The sequence below is a fragment of the Dermochelys coriacea genome, chromosome 2, assembly GCF_009764565.3.
Source record: "Dermochelys coriacea isolate rDerCor1 chromosome 2, rDerCor1.pri.v4, whole genome shotgun sequence".
Taxonomy (NCBI): domain Eukaryota; kingdom Metazoa; phylum Chordata; order Testudines; family Dermochelyidae; genus Dermochelys; species Dermochelys coriacea.
In genome coordinates this window covers 209,336,208-209,352,969 of record NC_050069.1, presented here as the reverse complement: position 1 = coordinate 209,352,969, position 16,762 = coordinate 209,336,208, and the positions used below count along the sequence as shown (strand labels likewise).

The window sequence follows — 16,762 nt, the reverse complement described above, 5'->3', positions numbered from 1 at the left end:
ACAAAAGTGAAGAAAGCCTTGTGACATCTTCCACCTCCTTCATGTCCTCCTGGGGGCCTAATTTAATAATCCCTGGTTTAAATAACTAATTAAAAACCTATATAGGGTTGTGTCATTAGCAAATGTTGGCACTTTACTAATCCCAATCTGCCTCCTAGCTCCTTAATAAATTCACTGGGACCATACTTAACCCAGGGATCAGCATTGTAATATCCCACTACTAACCTCTCTCGGCAGTCAGAATAGCTGGTTAGTCTTACATTTTGTGTCCTAACTTCGTAGCCAGTTCTTAACCTGCAATAGGGCTTTACACAAAGTTTCCTTAATAGTTTCTCATTTTTAAGGGAGGCCTCTATCAAAATGCTTCAGAATGTTTAAGTACATTCTGTCTAGTGGTTTGCAATTAGCCTCTATTTTGTTAACGTTGTAAACACGTAGAGAAGCACAATCCAGCCTTCCCACAACAGCTGCTGTATTTCTATCATATACTCAAAAGTCCTTTATACTTTTCTCAACTATTTTTCCAACCACTGAGCTAATTCCCTTAATCATCCTTAGACCTTATTTTAAAAACAGCTACTCTAGTGGCTCCTTGAGGTCCTTTGGTGCTTATACTTAATGGCAAATTACATGTTTTGCTTAGTGGCTTACCTATTAATTCTAGGGCTCCTTCAGAACTGTTGGGTGAATGCAGTCCATCCCTGGGGATTCACTACAATTTAATTTTGTGTTCCATCACCTTTGTTTTTTAAATAAAAGGTTTTGTGTCTCAGACTGTGGATGTTCTTTTCATTACTTTACCAGTAAAACAGAGAAAAGAGTCCAAAACATAAGCCACAAAACATCAAATCATAAATATAAGGAGAGGGATCGATTGGGTCTTCTTTTTTTTTTAATTTAAAGGGACAAAGGCACATGTCAGTTATAGAAATAAAATGAATTGAAGCCATAGAATGTGTGCCTCCTCCCTTCATGAATATTATCCCTGAGGTCTTTTGCTTCTCCGTTAATAGAATTATGAAAACGTTTGTGTGCTCCTGTTTTAGAAAAGGAATCCTGAAGCTCGAGTAATGATGTCTGAGGTCGAGGCACCCCAGAATTAGGAATCCATTCAAACAGTGCCATGTTAGGTGGGTTGCCATCCAAACTCAAAGCATATTGGGTTTCCTCTTGATCATTGCACTCAGGTTGAAAATGTCCACCTTCTCCACCTGTTTGATTCTTTGGTACACCTGGCTTACAAAGACTAACTGGGTTGTGCCATACAATGTATTGGTCTAAATGGCTGGGTTTCAAATCTTCATAGTAAAGGGAATTCCAAGATGGTGTGGGAGGAGGTTCAGATTCAGGTCTGACTGCAAGCTGCCTTCTGTACAAAGCTTCCATTTGCCATGTATCTGTGATTTTCTGAAATTTGTTTACTATACGTCTGTTATCCTGACTCTCATCTCTCTGGTAACATGCTTGAGGCAGATGAAGAGTCTGCAGCGAGTCGTCCTCCCTTTTCTTGGCTTCATTTTCTGTATGTTTACATTGCTGATCCAGATTTGTCGCTGTTTTCCTATTGCTAAGTATCATGTCTGAGTAACTGGGTATGACAGCATGAACTGTGCACAAAACTGGAGGCACGCGGACATCTGAGGAATCCTGTTCTTGTAAAACTGATTCGTGGGGACGCCGACTTTGGAGGAAACGTGCGATGCGCCCTTCTAGGGGTCTCACTTGTGAGAGACTAGGCAGAAATGTTTCTTTCTGTGGGAGGCAAAAAAAAAGAATTAGGGTTGGCATCTAAACCTGTGCATTTCACAAAGGAAGAGTGTCGTGGCTGGTGGTCCTGATGGTTGGCTTACTCTGCCAAAAGGGTTCAAGTGTGAGTCTTCATCCACAGCCCCATACTTGGGGTGGTGTGGAGGCGTGCTGCCAGACATGGGCACAGTCAGGGGGAATATGGCCACTGCTTCACCCTTTGAAAGTGAGCAGTTAGTGCCCTCCCGTAGACACGCCAACTCTGCTGGTTAGGGGAGGAGCCTAGACCATGATCCCACCCCTGCCCAGAGCATATTGGAAGGCTAAACTCAGACCGTTTCCTTGGGAGAGGACAATAAACGTATTGTGCCCAGCATCTATGTACAGGACACATATGGGAGGAGGCTTCTCCCACTTTCTATGGTTATCATCCCTCCTATTTATGATCTTATGACATCCACGTTGCAATACCAACAAATGCTAATGTTAATGTATATTGTTTAGCTTCTTTTAATGTAATTTAGCAGTTGGAAACAAATATCATTAAAACAATATGGCCCGCCAGCTCTCTGCAGACCATAGTTTGGAGAACCACTGATCTATCTTCATTATTAATTATTTGTATTGCGGTAGCACCAAGGAGCCTCAACTAAGTCAAAGCTCCATTGTACTAGACACTGTACAAACAGAGTAAATGACCATCCCTGCCTGGTACAGTTAGCAGTCTAAAAATTACTCAAATAACCCAAATGTTTTATTTCTGCTATTTATTTTAAAGTACTAATGTTGTTGGGACAAACAGGTCTGGCCCAGAGTGGACACAAGTTCTGAGGCCAGAGGGCAAGGAAAACTGACCTGTGTTTGAATTAATGAGAGCTGCCATTTTGGATTTTCTCATCTAGAAGCAAGTTGTTGAAAATACACTTTTCAAGCCTTCTTTATACATCATAAAGAAGCAGAAAAAGGGCACAAACTATTTTTTCCAGGTCACCTTTAAGAGAACTCAGCATCTTTTCTGTTTAAGATATGGGGTAAAATTATTATTATTTATTGATTACAACTATTTGCACTGTAAAAACAGAAAAACAAAAGATAGTGCAATCTACAAGTCGAAGCATGAAGGGGCATACGAATGTTAAGCATATCTGGCACGTGAATACCTTGCAATGCCAGCTACAACAGTGCCGTGTGAATGCTTGTTCTCACTTTCAGGTGACAATGTTAATAAGTAGCAGAAAGCATTATTTCCTATAAATATAAACAAACTTTTTGTCTTAGCGATTGGCTGAACAAGAGGTAGGACTAAGTGGACTCGTAGACTCTAAAGTTTTACATTGTTTTGTTTTGAGTACAGTTATGCAAAAAAGTTATTCTAATTTGTAAGTTGCATTTTCACGATAAAGAGATTGCATTACAGTATCTATATGAGGTGAACTGAAAAATACTATTTCTTTTGGTTATCTTTTTTTAAAGTGCAAATATTTGAAATTAAAAAATAATATAAAGTGATCACTGTACACTTTGTATTCTGTGTTGTAATTGAAATCAATATATTTGAAAATGTAGAAAAACATCCAAAATATTTATAATAAATTTAAATTGGTATTCTGTTTTTGTTTAATGGTGCGATTAAAACTTCAATTAATTGCAATTAATTTTTTAATTGAGTTCATTTGTTTTGAGTTAATTGTTTGAAGTAACTGCAATTATCTGACAACCCTAAACATTTTCAAGAGCATCTAAGGATATGTCTTCACTCCTTAAATACTATCCTGTCTGAGCCCTAAGCATGTATGCAGGTGACCAACCTGTCCTGCTTCCTGCACCGCTGCAGTGACACTGTTATTTTTGGCTCAGTCACGACTAGTTTGTGTATGTCTACCTTACCTCGTAATTACACTTCCAGCTGCAGTGTAGACATACGCTTTATCAAAAAGTCCCATTTTTAAAAGTGACATAGCCACTTAGACATTTAAGTCCCATTAACTTTCACTTAGCCCTGGTCTACACTAGGAGTTGAGGTCGAATTTAGCAGTGTTAAATCAATTTAACCCTGCACCTGTCCACATAACGAAGCCCTTTTTTTAGACTTAAAGGGCTCTTAAAATCGATTTCCTTACTCCACCCCCGACAGGGTGGAGACATACGGTGACAGTTACCTGAGCGGGCTCCGTGCTTGCCGTGTTATGGAGTCTGCACAGGTAACTCAGGAAAAAAGGCGCGAAACAATTGTCTGCCGTTGCTTTCACGGAGGGAGGAAGGGAGGGAGGGCCTGACGACATGTACCCAGAACCACCCGCGACAATGTTTTTTGCCCCATCAGGCATTGGGATCTCAACCCTGAATTCCAATGGGCAGCGGAGACTGCAGGAACTGTGGGATAGCTACCCACAGTGCAACACTCTGGAAGTGGACGCTAGCCTCGGTACTGTGGAAGCGCTACGCTGAGTTAATGCACTTTAGAGCATTTTGTGTGGGAACACACACAATCAACTATATAAAAATGATTTCTAAAAAAAACGACTTCTATAAATTCGACCTAATTTCATAGTGTAGACATACCCTTAGTGACTAAGTCACTTTTAAAAATGGGATTTAGGAGCCCAAGTAACTTAAATGCTTTTGAAAATGTTATCTGTTTCTATTCTTAAAACTGACTTTGTAAAAAATGGTACCTTCTCACTCAATAGATCTGCTTCTTGTGTGCATTCAAAATCATCTGGATCTTTTAGTGACAAAAAGAGTTTGAATTACTTCTTTACTCTTGCTAGCATTGCAGAGCCAGCACAGCTGTGGGAAAGTGAATTGGAAATTGGTTCCTTCTTGTGCATTATCAACAGAATACTTTACATAGTTCCAATCAATTACACCTGTGCAAACTCACTGAAGACACTGAGGACTGCATGTGTGTCACTGAGGGCATAAATTGGCCTGCAGAACATTTATTATAGGTAATGATGCATGAGAAGAGAGCAATTCAGCTTGATTTTCATATCCGATGTTGAATTTGCATGGCTGGCAGTTATGAAAACACATTTTTACTTGTATCCTGAGCACATTTAATATTAAAATTATTGAGACAATAAACATGGAACCTCCCAAAGCCACTTTACCCTTTGCAGAATAGAACTGCACTTTAAAATAGAATCAGAGAACTTTGAAGGAATTGTACATTCTTGATTCACCTTAAAATAAAAAGGCAAATTACTCACATGAAAGTAGCAGAATGGAAAACTCTCTCAAAAACCTCAGCTGATTCTTCTTGGTAGACAAACAATAACCTGTGATGCTACATGGACTTTTACCAAATGGAAGCCAAGTCTACATGTTATCAGGAAAGACCGAGTCTGATAAAGGCAATAGGCCAGATCCTCAGCTGAGGATCTGACCCAATGCGTTTCAGCCTCTGCTCTGGTGCACCACTCTCAAGAGACCTCCCTTCTGATTTTAAGGGTGGCATTACTAATGTTTATAGAGGCAAAAGGTACTGTAAAGTGCTGCCATGTGGTGGTGACAGCTTTGAAAGATGAGAGAGAAAATGCAACTAAGCAGAGAATCACAATCAAGAAAATTAGTAATTGAACACATCTTTGATACATTATACAACTTCTGTCTACAAAATAAATGAACATTGATTTTAACTTATGAATAATTTATCTCCAGTTTAGAGTGAACCTGATCTTGTAAACACACATTACTGGGGCCACTACTGCAAGTCATATCTGGGTCTACTCCTGTTCGTGAACGCTATGTCTGGTTGCAGGATGAGGTTCTTAGTGATTGCAGTACTTACCAGTTCCACATCTTCCCCTAATTCTTCAGTTACTCTGCCAATTAACTTCATGTTGTAATCGTCCAGTACAAGGGGGTTCATGGGACCTCTACCTTAATGGAAACATATTTTATTTTCTAGTCTGCTTTGGATTAGGCAAATGAGAAGAAATGTTTAGTCACGTGTTTGGCAAAACTCAAATAATTGTTACCCTGTGTAACATTTATCATATATGCAGCTGCTTTTTAAAAATACCCCAAATCTTGAAATAGGACTCAAAAATGGAAAACTAAATCCATTGGCTAAACCCTTCTGCTGACATCATGTTATCTTTTCTTTTTTATCTCTATTCGTTTCTATGAAAAATAATGCATACCTGTGAAATCATGGTTATGTGTTGTTATCCACTGGGCCCTCTCTACATTTCGCAGCATGTTGGTTGTCCTTGGAGAGAGATTAGGTTCCAGTGGGTTGCATGTAGCGTTTGGAGCCACAGTCTTTGGTGGCTTTGGATAGTATATATGACTGCTTCCTTCAACAAATTTAGGAAACTGGAGGAAAAAAAATAAAATAGGTAAAGTATAAAAATCTTGCTGCATCTAGGTAAGGTGTCTTTAAGACATGGGGTATCTGTATGTATTTTAAAGTTCTGATATGAAAAAGATCAGAAAGTATGGTCTTTTTAGGAAGCATTAAGTGGTAGCATGCGTGAGTTGGACATACATATATTTCTAGAAAGGGCCTACGCACCCCTTACTCTTGTGAGCAATTTTCCATACTCTTCATCCAGCAATCTTTCTGTTAAGTTTACATGATGGAATTACTCATGGGGGTAGTTCTGCACCACTGGAATTCAGCCCTGCATTACAGTCTAATTAGAATATTTAACATCTGTATAATTCATCTGAAACAATACACTTTGATTTAAAATCTTCATGTGAGGCTATTCCTTGCTCTCATATTTTCAAGGACACAGTAGGCTGGACTCTACATACCATTCATATGCATTCATATTAACAGGGTGCTTCATAGGGATTGTCAAGTCAACAGGCTTGTATCTCTTAATATCCATAGGAAACTGCATCCCCAAAAGCTGTATCTATATCCTTCTTTTGTTTACCACTGGCCTCCCTATACTCTTTATCTTGTCTCATTATGTCTTTCATCTAACTTAGGCAGAGCAAAGACCTGGTCTTTCTATTCATCTGAAGACAAACAGTAGCAGAAGCCTTAACACAAGTGCTGGAACAGGATGGGTCAGGGGGCCATGACCTCATCACTTTTAAAAGTGGGAGGGCTAAGCCCCTCTCATTTTTTACCATCTGTAAGGACAAGCAACAAAATAGAGAGAAGTGAGTGAGGAGCTGGGTCTTGAGGGAAAGAGGTGGCACAAGGGTGTGGCCTAGGGTTGCCAGTTTTGGTTGGATGAATTCCTGGAGATTTCATCACATGACATAATCTTTAATTAAAGATTAATCTTTAATTCCTGGAGACTCCAGGACAATCCTGTAGGGTTGGCAACCCTAGTGTGTGCTCAGGGAGAAGGGGCAGTGTGAGCACGGAGGCTTGGGGAGAAGGGGTGGTGTGGGGGTGTAGCTTTGGGGAGAAGGGGTGGTGTGGGGGCAGGGACATAGTTCAGGCACCTGTGGCCCCTGAGGGAGCCTCTGCTGTTCCTGAGCCTTAACATTTAGGGGCAAATCCATCCACTCATTCTGTGTTCACGCAGGACCCCCACCACAATGGAACCAGTGTGCTTCAGCTGTGTAAGGCAGAGTTGAATTCAGAGATCTGTGTAGGGGAGGTACACTTCTTGCACGGCATGGAGATGAGCTCTGCTGGGAAGGGCTCCCTGTATTGCAGGATGAGGACAGGAGCAGGGCAAGGCAAAAGAGTATCTGCTGCTACACAGATCCTCCAGTCATGAGGGGCTGCAGAGGAGTGGCTCAGTGGCAACTTTGTTAATCTAGCATGAGAAATTCCTCCTCCTCCATGTCTCTGGGGTACTAGATTGGGCACTGGATTTTTATCCCTTAAATCAAAAAGAGCCTTTAGCCTGACAGCCTCTCTTAGCATCTGATCTTATTTACATGTTTTTTTGGGGGAATGAAAGATCTGAGGAAGCTCATAGTAGGTAGGTGATATGGAAGGGGGGGGTTCAGTTGTTGTGACCTGCACTGGATGTGCCATGTTTGTCTTTCTTCCACAGGACAGAAGCGACTTTGTCTGTACAAAGTGCAAGCTGGTCTCCATATTGGAAGAAAAGATTGAAGGTCTGGAGCAACAGGTAACGACCCTGCGTTGTATACGAGAGACTGAGGATTTTCTGGACCAAACTCAGGATAGCCTTCTAGGGGCACAAAGCTCTAAAGATATAGAGCAGGTTGCACAGAGGAGCCAAGAGGCCAGTGAAGAAGCTTGGCAACATGTGACCTCCAGAAGAGGTAAGCGGAATGTCCGGGTTCCAGTAACACAGACACAGGTAACTAACCGCTTTCATGTTCTCTCCACAGGTACCAATGCGGAGAGTGGACCAGATGATATGTCTGGGGGGAGAAAGCAGAAGGAGACTCCGCTGGTTGGGAGGCATGAGATGCGATGTCCTGAGGTTGGGGGTTCCACGACCACCACTCCCAAGAGGAGAAGGCGGGTGGTGGTGGTCGGGGACTCTCTCCTCCGGGGGACTGAGTCATCTATCTGCCGCCCTGACCGGGAAAACCGAGAAGTCTGCTGCTTGCCAGGGGCTAAGATTCGTGATGTGACGGAGAGACTGCCGAGACTCATCAAGCCCTCGGATCGCTACCCCTTCCTGCTTCTCCACGTGGGCACCAATGATACTGCCAAGAATGACCTTGAGCGGATCACTGCGGACTACGTGGCTCTGGGAAGAAGGATAAAGGAGTTGGAGGCGCAAGTGGTGTTCTCGTCCATCCTCCCCGTGGAAGGAAAAGGCCTGGGTAGGGACCGTCGAATCGTGGAGGTCAACGAATGGCTACGCAGGTGGTGTCGGAGAGAAGGCTTTGGATTCTTTGACCATGGGATGGTGTTCCATGAAGGAGGAGTGCTGGGCAGAGACGGGCTCCATCTTACGAAGAGAGGGAAGAACATCTTTGCCAGCAGGCTGGCTAACCTAGTGAGGAGGGCTTTAAACTAGGTTCACCGGGGGAAGGAGACCAAAGCCCTGAGGTAAGTGGGAAAGCGGGATACCGGGAGGAAGCACAGGCAGGAATGTCTGTGAGGGGAGGGCTCCTGCCTCATACTGGGAATGAGGGGCGATCAACAGGTTATCTCAAGTGCTTATATACAAATGCACAAAGCCTTGGAAACAAGCAGGGAGAACTGGAGGTCCTGGTGATGTCAAGGAATTATGACGTGATTGGAATATCAGAGACTTGGTGGGATAACTCACATGACTGGAGTACAGTCATGGATGGTTATAAACTGTTCAGGAAGGACAGGCAGGGCAGAAAGGTGGGGGAGTAGCACTGTATGTAAGGGAGCAGTATGACTGCTCAGAGCTCCGGTACGAAACTGTGGAAAAACCTGAGTGTCTCTGGATTAAGTTTAGAAGTGTGTGCAACAAGAGTGATGTCATGGTGGGAGTCTGCTATAGACCACCGGACCAGGGGGATGAGGTGGATGAGGCTTTCTTCCGGCAACTCACGGAAGCTACTAGATCGCATGCCCTGATTCTCATGGGTGACTTTAATTTTCCTGATATCTGCTGGGAGAGCAATACAGCGGTGCATAGACAATCCAGGAAGTTTTTGGAAAGCGTAGGGGACAATTTCCTGGTGCAAGTGCTAGGGGAGCCAATAGGGGAGCGCTTTTCTTGACCTGCTGCTCACAAACCGGGTAGAATTAGTGGGGGAAGCAAAAGTGGATGGGAATCTGGGAGGCAGTGACCATGAGTTGGTTGAGTTCAGGATCCTGACGCAGGGAAGAAAGGTAAGCAGCAGGATACGGACCCTGGACTTCAGGAAAGCAGACTTTGACTCCCTCAGGGAACAGATGGCCAGGATCCCCTGGGGGACTAACATGAAAGGGAAGGGAGTCCAGGAGAGCTGGCTGTATTCAAGGAATCCCTGTTGAGGTTACAGGGACAAACCATCCCGATGAGTCGAAAGAATAGTAAATATGGCAGGCGACCAGCTTGGCTTAATGGTGAAATCCTAGCGGATCTTAAACATAAAAAGAAGCTTACAAGAAGTGGAAGGTTGGACATATGACCAGGGAAGAGTATAAAAATATTGCTCGGGCATGTAGGAAAGATATCAGGAGGGCCACATCGCACCTGGAGCTGCAGCTAGCAAGAGATGTCAAGAGTAACAAGAAGGGTTTCTTCAGGTATGTTGGCAACAAGAAGAAAGCCAAGGAAAGTGTGGGCCCCTTACTGAATGAGGGAGGCAAGCTAGTGACAGAGGATGTGGAAAAAGCTAATGTACTCAATGCTTTTTTTTGCCTCTGTTTTCACTAACAAGGTCAGCTCCCAGACTGCTGTGCTGGGCATCACAAAATGGGGAAGAGATGGCCAGCCCTCTGTAGAGATAGAGGTGGTTAGGGACTATTTAGAAAAGCTGGACGTGCACAAGTCCATGGGGCCGGACGAATTGCATCCGAGAGTGCTGAGGGAATTGGCGGCTGTGATTGCAGAGCCCTTGGCCATTATCTTTGAAAACTCGTGGCGAACGGGGGAAGTCCCGGATGACTGGAAAAAGGCTAATGTAGTGCCCATCTTTAAAAAAGGGAAGAAGGAGGATCCTGGGAACTACAGGCCAGTCAGCCTCACCTCAGTCCCTGGAAAAATCATGGAGCAGGTCCTCAAAGAATCAATCCTGAAGCACTTAGAGGAGAGGAAAGTGATCAGGAACAGTCAGCATGGATTCACCAAGGGAAGGTCATGCCTGACTAATCTAATCGCCTTTTATGATGAGTTTACTGGTTCTGTGGATGAAGGGAAAGCAGTGGATGTATTGTTTCTTGACTTTAGCAAAGCTTTTGACACGGTCTCCCACAGCATTCTTGTCAGCAAGTTAAGGAAGTATGGGCTGGATGAATGCACTATAAGGTGGGTAGAAAGCTGGCTAGATTGTCGGGCTCAACGGGTAGTGATCAATGGCTCCATGTCTAGTTGGCAGCCGGTGTCAAGTGGAGTGCCCCAGGGGTCGGTCCTGGGGCCCGTTTTGTTCAATATCTTCATAAATGATCTGGAGGATGGTGTGGATTGCACTCTCAGCAAATTTGCGGATGATACTAAACTGGGAGGAGTGGTAGATACGCTGGAGGGGAGGGATAGGATACAGAAGGACCTAGACAAATTGGAAGATTGGGCCAAAAGAAATCTAATGAGGTTCAATAAGGATAAGTGCAGGGTCCTGCACTTAGGATGGAAGAATCCAATGCACCGCTACAGACTAGGGACCGAATGGCTCGGCAGCAGTTCTGCGGAAAAGGACCTAGGGGTGACAGTGGACGAGAAGCTGGATATGAGTCAGCAGTGTGCCCTTGTTGCCAAGAAGGCCAATGGCATTTTGGGATGTATAAGTAGGGGCATAGCGAGCAGATCGAGGGACGTGATCGTTCCCCTCTATTCGACACTGGTGAGGCCTCATCTGGAGTACTGTGTCCAGTTTTGGGCCCCACACTACAAGAAGGATGTGGATAAATTGGAAAGAGTACAGCGAAGGGCAACAAAATGATTAGGGGTCCTAGAGCACATGACTTATGAGGAGAGGCTGAGGGAGCTGGGATTGTTTAGTCTGCAGAAGAGAAGAATGAGGGGGGATTTGATAGCTGCTTTCAACTACCTGAAAGGGGGTTTCAAAGAGGATGGCTCTAGACTGTTCTCAATGGTAGCAGATGACAGAACGAGGAGTAATGGTCTCAAGTTGCAATGGGGGAGGTTTAGATTGGATATTAGGAAAAACTTTTCACTAAGAGGGTGGTGAAACACTGGAATGCGTTACCTAGGGAGGTGGTAGAATCTCCTTCCTTAGAGGTTTTTAAGGTCAGGCTTGACAAAGCCCTGGCTAGGATGATTTAACTGGGACTTGGTCCTGCTTTGAGCAGGGGGTTGGACTAGATGACCTTCTGGGGTCCCTTCCAACCCTGATATTCTATGATTCTATGATTCTATGATCTCTCCTAAAATGACGGTTGTTTGTTTTGACTACACTGTGCTCTATTCAGGGCTTGAATGGGTTTGTAACTGCAATTAATTTGAAATACAGGCAGGCATCTTAATTTCTTCTAAATCAGTTTTACAGGGGTTAGGTTTGATTTCGTTTGATAAAAAATGTAAATTTTCCTAATCACAGGAACAACTACCTACATGAAAGTATGCATGTTGTCCTGGCCAATGCAAGGCCTCCTTCTGGGAGTCCGATGGAATGCTGATGACTTCATGTCTATATGGATTACCTAAATGGTTGAGAAAAAAATAACAGGCTATAGTATACTATCCATCAGGCAGAGCCAGGGACAGAAGAAGAGAGAAAAGTTCATTGGTGGCTGAGGTTTGTACAAAAAGAAAAGGAGTACTTGTGGCACCTTAGAGACTAACACATTTATTTGAGCATAAGCTTTCGTGAGCTACAGCTCTGTAGCTCACGAAAGCTTATGCTCAAATAAATGTGTTAGTCTCTAAGGTGCCACAAGTACTCCTTTTCTTTTTGCGAATACAGACTAACATGGCTGCTACTCTGAAACCTGAGGTTTGTACACAAATCATCCTCTCTGGGTTGGGTTTTATTGCAAGGGCTCTTGTTTAATACAAATTGACACCAGTTTGGCAAGACTCTCGCTGCATTCTCCCTGTATAGTTTTACAAGTACAAAACACTACAGGATAAATAAGAACTGGTGAATTAGAACGTTGGCCCTCCGCCCATAAAACCGCTTCCAGAGGCGGAACTGAATGCCACTGATCAATGATTTCAGAGTAGCAGCCGTGTTAGTCTGTATTCGCAAAAAGAAAAGGAGTACTTGTGGCACCTTAGAGACTAACAAATTTATTAGACTAACATCTTTCCGATGAAGTGAGCTGTAGCTCACGAAAGCTTATGCTCTAATAAATTTGTTAGTCTCTAAGGTGCCACAAGTACTCCTTTTCTTTTTACTGATCAATGAAGTAGCCTAATTGACTGAGCACAGGCCTGGAGCAACTGAGCCCTGGTGTACGCTACAAATTCATGTGGCTATAATGACATCACTCGGGGGTATGGAGTCATTCAGTTATAGTGACTGAACTCTCGGTGTGGGAGTGACACTATGTCGATGGGAGAGCTTTTCCCGTCAAAATAACTACTGCCTCTCAGGAAAAGCTCTCCCGTCAGCATAGGTAGCATCTTCACTAAGTGCTACAGTGGCGCAGCTGCAGCGCTGCAAGTGTAGACAAGCCCTTAGTTCTGATCCTGGCTCTGCTGTGTGGCCTTCCTGCACCTAACTCCCCCAGAAATCAAGTCAAGTCAATGGGAGTTTGGTGCCTAATACCTTTGCGAATATCACTGTAGCAAGCTACGGACGTGGCACCTCCTGCTGGTCGTCCAGGAATTAGCTCTTTCCAGCCTCGGAGCGCCTCCTGCTGGCCGGTTTCTCCCTACTGGTATCTGCTTCCTTGTCACTCTCCACCACTTATACTTCGGGCACTTCAGGCCCCCTTATCTGGGTCTCTCCTCCCAGGATGCCCACCTTGCCTCAGTGGCTACTGCCAGTTGTCATCTAGCCCCCTTTCTCTGGGGCAAACTGCAGTCTATAATGGCCACTCATCATTGGCAAGGGGATTGGGCCTGCTGTCTTTCTAGCCCTCAACTGTCTCCCTGCAGCCCCAGTGCCTCCTTAGGACTTCCTACCAGGCTGCAGCCTGGGAGGTAGCCAGGCCTGAGCGTCCCAGCTCAGCCTGCCCCTTCCCCAGCACTGCTCTGTCGAAGGTACCCTGTCTCTCCCAGGCAGCTAGGTCCTTCTCACTCCAAGGCTGAGTGAAAGTCTCACAGCCCTCTTATCAGGGCCAGCTGTGGCCAGCTACCTAGCCAGCCTCTCTCAGCTGTTCTCACTCCTTTTATCCCAGGAGCGGGGTAACTGCCCCGCTACAATCACCCAAAGTATTCTTTATATCGTTAAAGTGATAAAAGCCACCCAAGTTCAGTCTAGGTTACCTGAGTCCTCAGTCTAGATTTCCATCTCCCCAACTAAAAGCAAACTGCAGTAAATAAGTTTTTGTCCCAGCTTGCCCATATAAGTTAGATCATATAGAGGGAACAACGAATAAAGTCAAAGAATTTTCGAAGAGCAGTCATTTGCTGCTTCTAAAGTAATGCTTAACCCGATCAACTTTGTTGGGAATAGAACACGGCTTCCAATGATCCCCTGTTGAGCGAAAATAGGTTTTGCAAACCCACCTCCATACATCTGATTAGCATTGTCTAGTTTGAATGGAGAACTGCAAAAAGCAGAAGAGAGGTCAAAAAAAGTACTTCCAATGTTATACGCTTTTTGTGAAAAGGTTTCGTTTATGGCTGACCAAAGTAGACCCATATCATACAACCCTCTTAAGCATCACTGTTCAGCACGGTGATAGTGACTAGGGAAGGTGGCTGATTAATGCAAATTGACTTGATGCTTAATGTCATCAGCTTCTTATCACTCCAGCATATGCTTCTTCTCTTTTAAACAGAGAGTGCCAAACTGTGCTTGGCTCGCACAGACAGTGAGCAAAGATGCTGGCAACTGCACCAAGAGTCCTGCTGTTCTGGAAAAGAAATGTCCATCCTGCCCCCACACCTAAATTCCATGGGGGTGCTAATGACAACACATGTGCTAGTTAACCCAGACAGGAGAGCTACAAAAAGCATACACACTTCAACAAAGAGATTGTTACCTGGAGAAACGGGGGCAAAGCCAGAGCACTACATTTTACCAGAGCATTGGGCCAGATTCTGAGCCACTTACTCACATTGAATCTGATTGGGACCATTGTGGAGTAAGATGCTACTCAATGTGAATAATGAGTAACAGTAATTTACTGCTTCTCTGAGCAGCATTAGTTTGCTGTTAGAAATAATTTCACCTTGGTGGGGTAAAATATAAACAGTTCAGTGATTGTTTAAACATACAGGAGTCATCCGCAAACAGTGAGTGTGTGGATTTCAGCTCAGCCTTGGTCTACACTACAAACTGATGTCGGTATATCTGTGTCACTCATCCACACTCCCGAGCGATGTAGATATACCAGCCGAACCTCTGGTGCGGACAGCACTGTGTTGATGAGAGGGCTTCTCCTGTCAATATAGCAGCTACTGCCTCTCGGGGAAGTGGAGTACTACGGCAATGGGAGAAGCTCCCCTGTTGACTTAGGTAGCGTCTTTACTAAGCACTACAGTGGCACAGCTGTGCTGCAGTTGTAGACAAGTCCTCAGACTGCAAGGGGCCTGGAAAAGTTTGCCACATGTTTTTGTACCCCGTGACCTCTCACTGCACATTCTGCCATTTGTAAACATCTGGGTCTCTTCCATAGTGTAACTATCATGGTCAATGGAGCTACTTCAGGGATGAATTTATTTGGCCCAGGATTTGCAAAATTTTGATCTCTGCCCTGGCTTTTTCTAGCCCCTCTCACTACCTGTAACTACCAATAATTATTCCCAGGACTGGAGGACATCGTATCTTAAATTTTTTGCTTCACCTTTGCAGGAAATCGAGAGCCATGATGGCAGCATGCGATGCTCCAGCTTAAGCCAAGCTGCTTAGCTCTGTCGCTGTTATTTTCACACACTGGCTTCATTTCAACCAGATCACAAACATTTGAGAACATCAAACGAATGCCAAGTGCTGTTTTACCTTTGGGGGTCTTTCTCAAAACAATCACATCATAAGCCTTTGTAGGTAGATGGTTGCTTGCTTGGATGCCAGTGTCTTGATCCTCTGGTGGTTTAAAGTTTGGGAATGTGGCATACCTGGAGATGTGTGTCTGGTAGGGGTGTGTGACTGGAAATGGCAGGGATAATGGTCTTGGATTGATTTTAGATGGAAAGAAGAGCAGAAAGAAACAAAGTTACCTTACTTTAAATAAATATAGATTTGTTTTAATAGTAAAACAATATATTGTATATCCAACTGGGCCAAATTCATCCCTGGAATAATTCTGCTGAAGTCATTGGAGTTACACCTGAGAGGAATTTGATCTTCTGTGTTTAAAACAGACATTGGGTCATTGCTTGTCAGACACTTGTAAGGAGATGCAATTCTTGCTCAGCTGAGAGGAGGCATGAGAAGCAAAGAGGAGGGGGTCCTTTAGTTTCTTTAATCTCTCCTGCCCTTAACTCACCAAGACTTCCCACTGTTCCCCCCCCATACCTCTGAGACTCTTTCTCTGTTCCCTCCCCTTCTTCCTATGTAAAAAAGATACATTTTCTTTGTAGTTGCAACACTTGGGGCCAGCATTTGGGCCATGGAGATGCCACTATAGGCAAAGGGGCATCAAATAAGATTGTATAGTTAGCATGTCTCTAGGACCAGCTCTGCAATTGTGGAAGCATGAAGACCAAGACTAATATCTGATCTCTACTTGCTAATTAGAGATGGACCCAAATCAAGACTTTGGGAGAGGGTGGTGGTGTTTGAAATCAGAGCCCAGATCCAGATCAGAATTTTGTAGGAGGTCCCTACCAACATAATCTTCATGCTACTTACAACTCTAACTGGTCCTACGCTACCTTCCTTGGGGAGGTCATCCACAGCTTCAGCCTGCAGAGTAACACTGCCCTTCAGGCTCATGTGCACATAAATTTTACATCCGTCCTCTCTGTTCAAAGGTGCTCCTGTCTCTATAATAGTACATGACAGGAGGCTCTGCAGAGACAGGTACCCACAATAGGGCAAGTAAAAGACTGAAGAACTCATGTGAGAAACTTTCATGGAAAGTATTTTCTTACAGACTCAAGAACTGGCATAGGAGAAGGGGGACAGGGTGAAGGTCAGCGGGACAAGACAAAAAACAGACACAAGGAGTAGTGACAGAAAAAAGTACGGAGGGAAGGAAAACAGAGAGGAGTAAACCAATCACAATAGAAATAGCAGCCACCTGCCTCACACATAAGAAGTGCAAGCTTCAGAAAAACAAATACAGGCCATAAGAAGTGTGTAAGAAGAGTGAAGACTCGTGATGGGAGATGCCATCTAACGTAGGAACACTGAAATCAACTGAGGTGCTGTCAGACAGCCAAAAGAAGGATGGAAAAGAGGAGAGTAGAAG

At 44.1% G+C, this 16,762-nt stretch overlaps 1 protein-coding gene across 1 annotated transcript in view; it reads right to left on the bottom strand.

The window, feature by feature from the left end:
• Positions 1-918: 918 nt before the first annotated feature.
• Positions 919-16,762, bottom strand: part of C2H7orf31 (chromosome 2 C7orf31 homolog) — a 41,138-nt gene continuing 25,294 nt past the window's right edge. Inside the window, exons 5-9 of the mRNA XM_038389102.1 lie at positions 15,349-15,518; positions 11,847-11,935; positions 5,895-6,069; positions 5,540-5,631; positions 919-1,752 (exon numbers count right to left, since the gene is read on the bottom strand). Coding sequence (XP_038245030.1) covers positions 919-1,752; positions 5,540-5,631; positions 5,895-6,069; positions 11,847-11,935; positions 15,349-15,518 — 1,360 coding nt within the window. The remainder of the gene's footprint in view (positions 1,753-5,539; positions 5,632-5,894; positions 6,070-11,846; positions 11,936-15,348; positions 15,519-16,762) is intronic.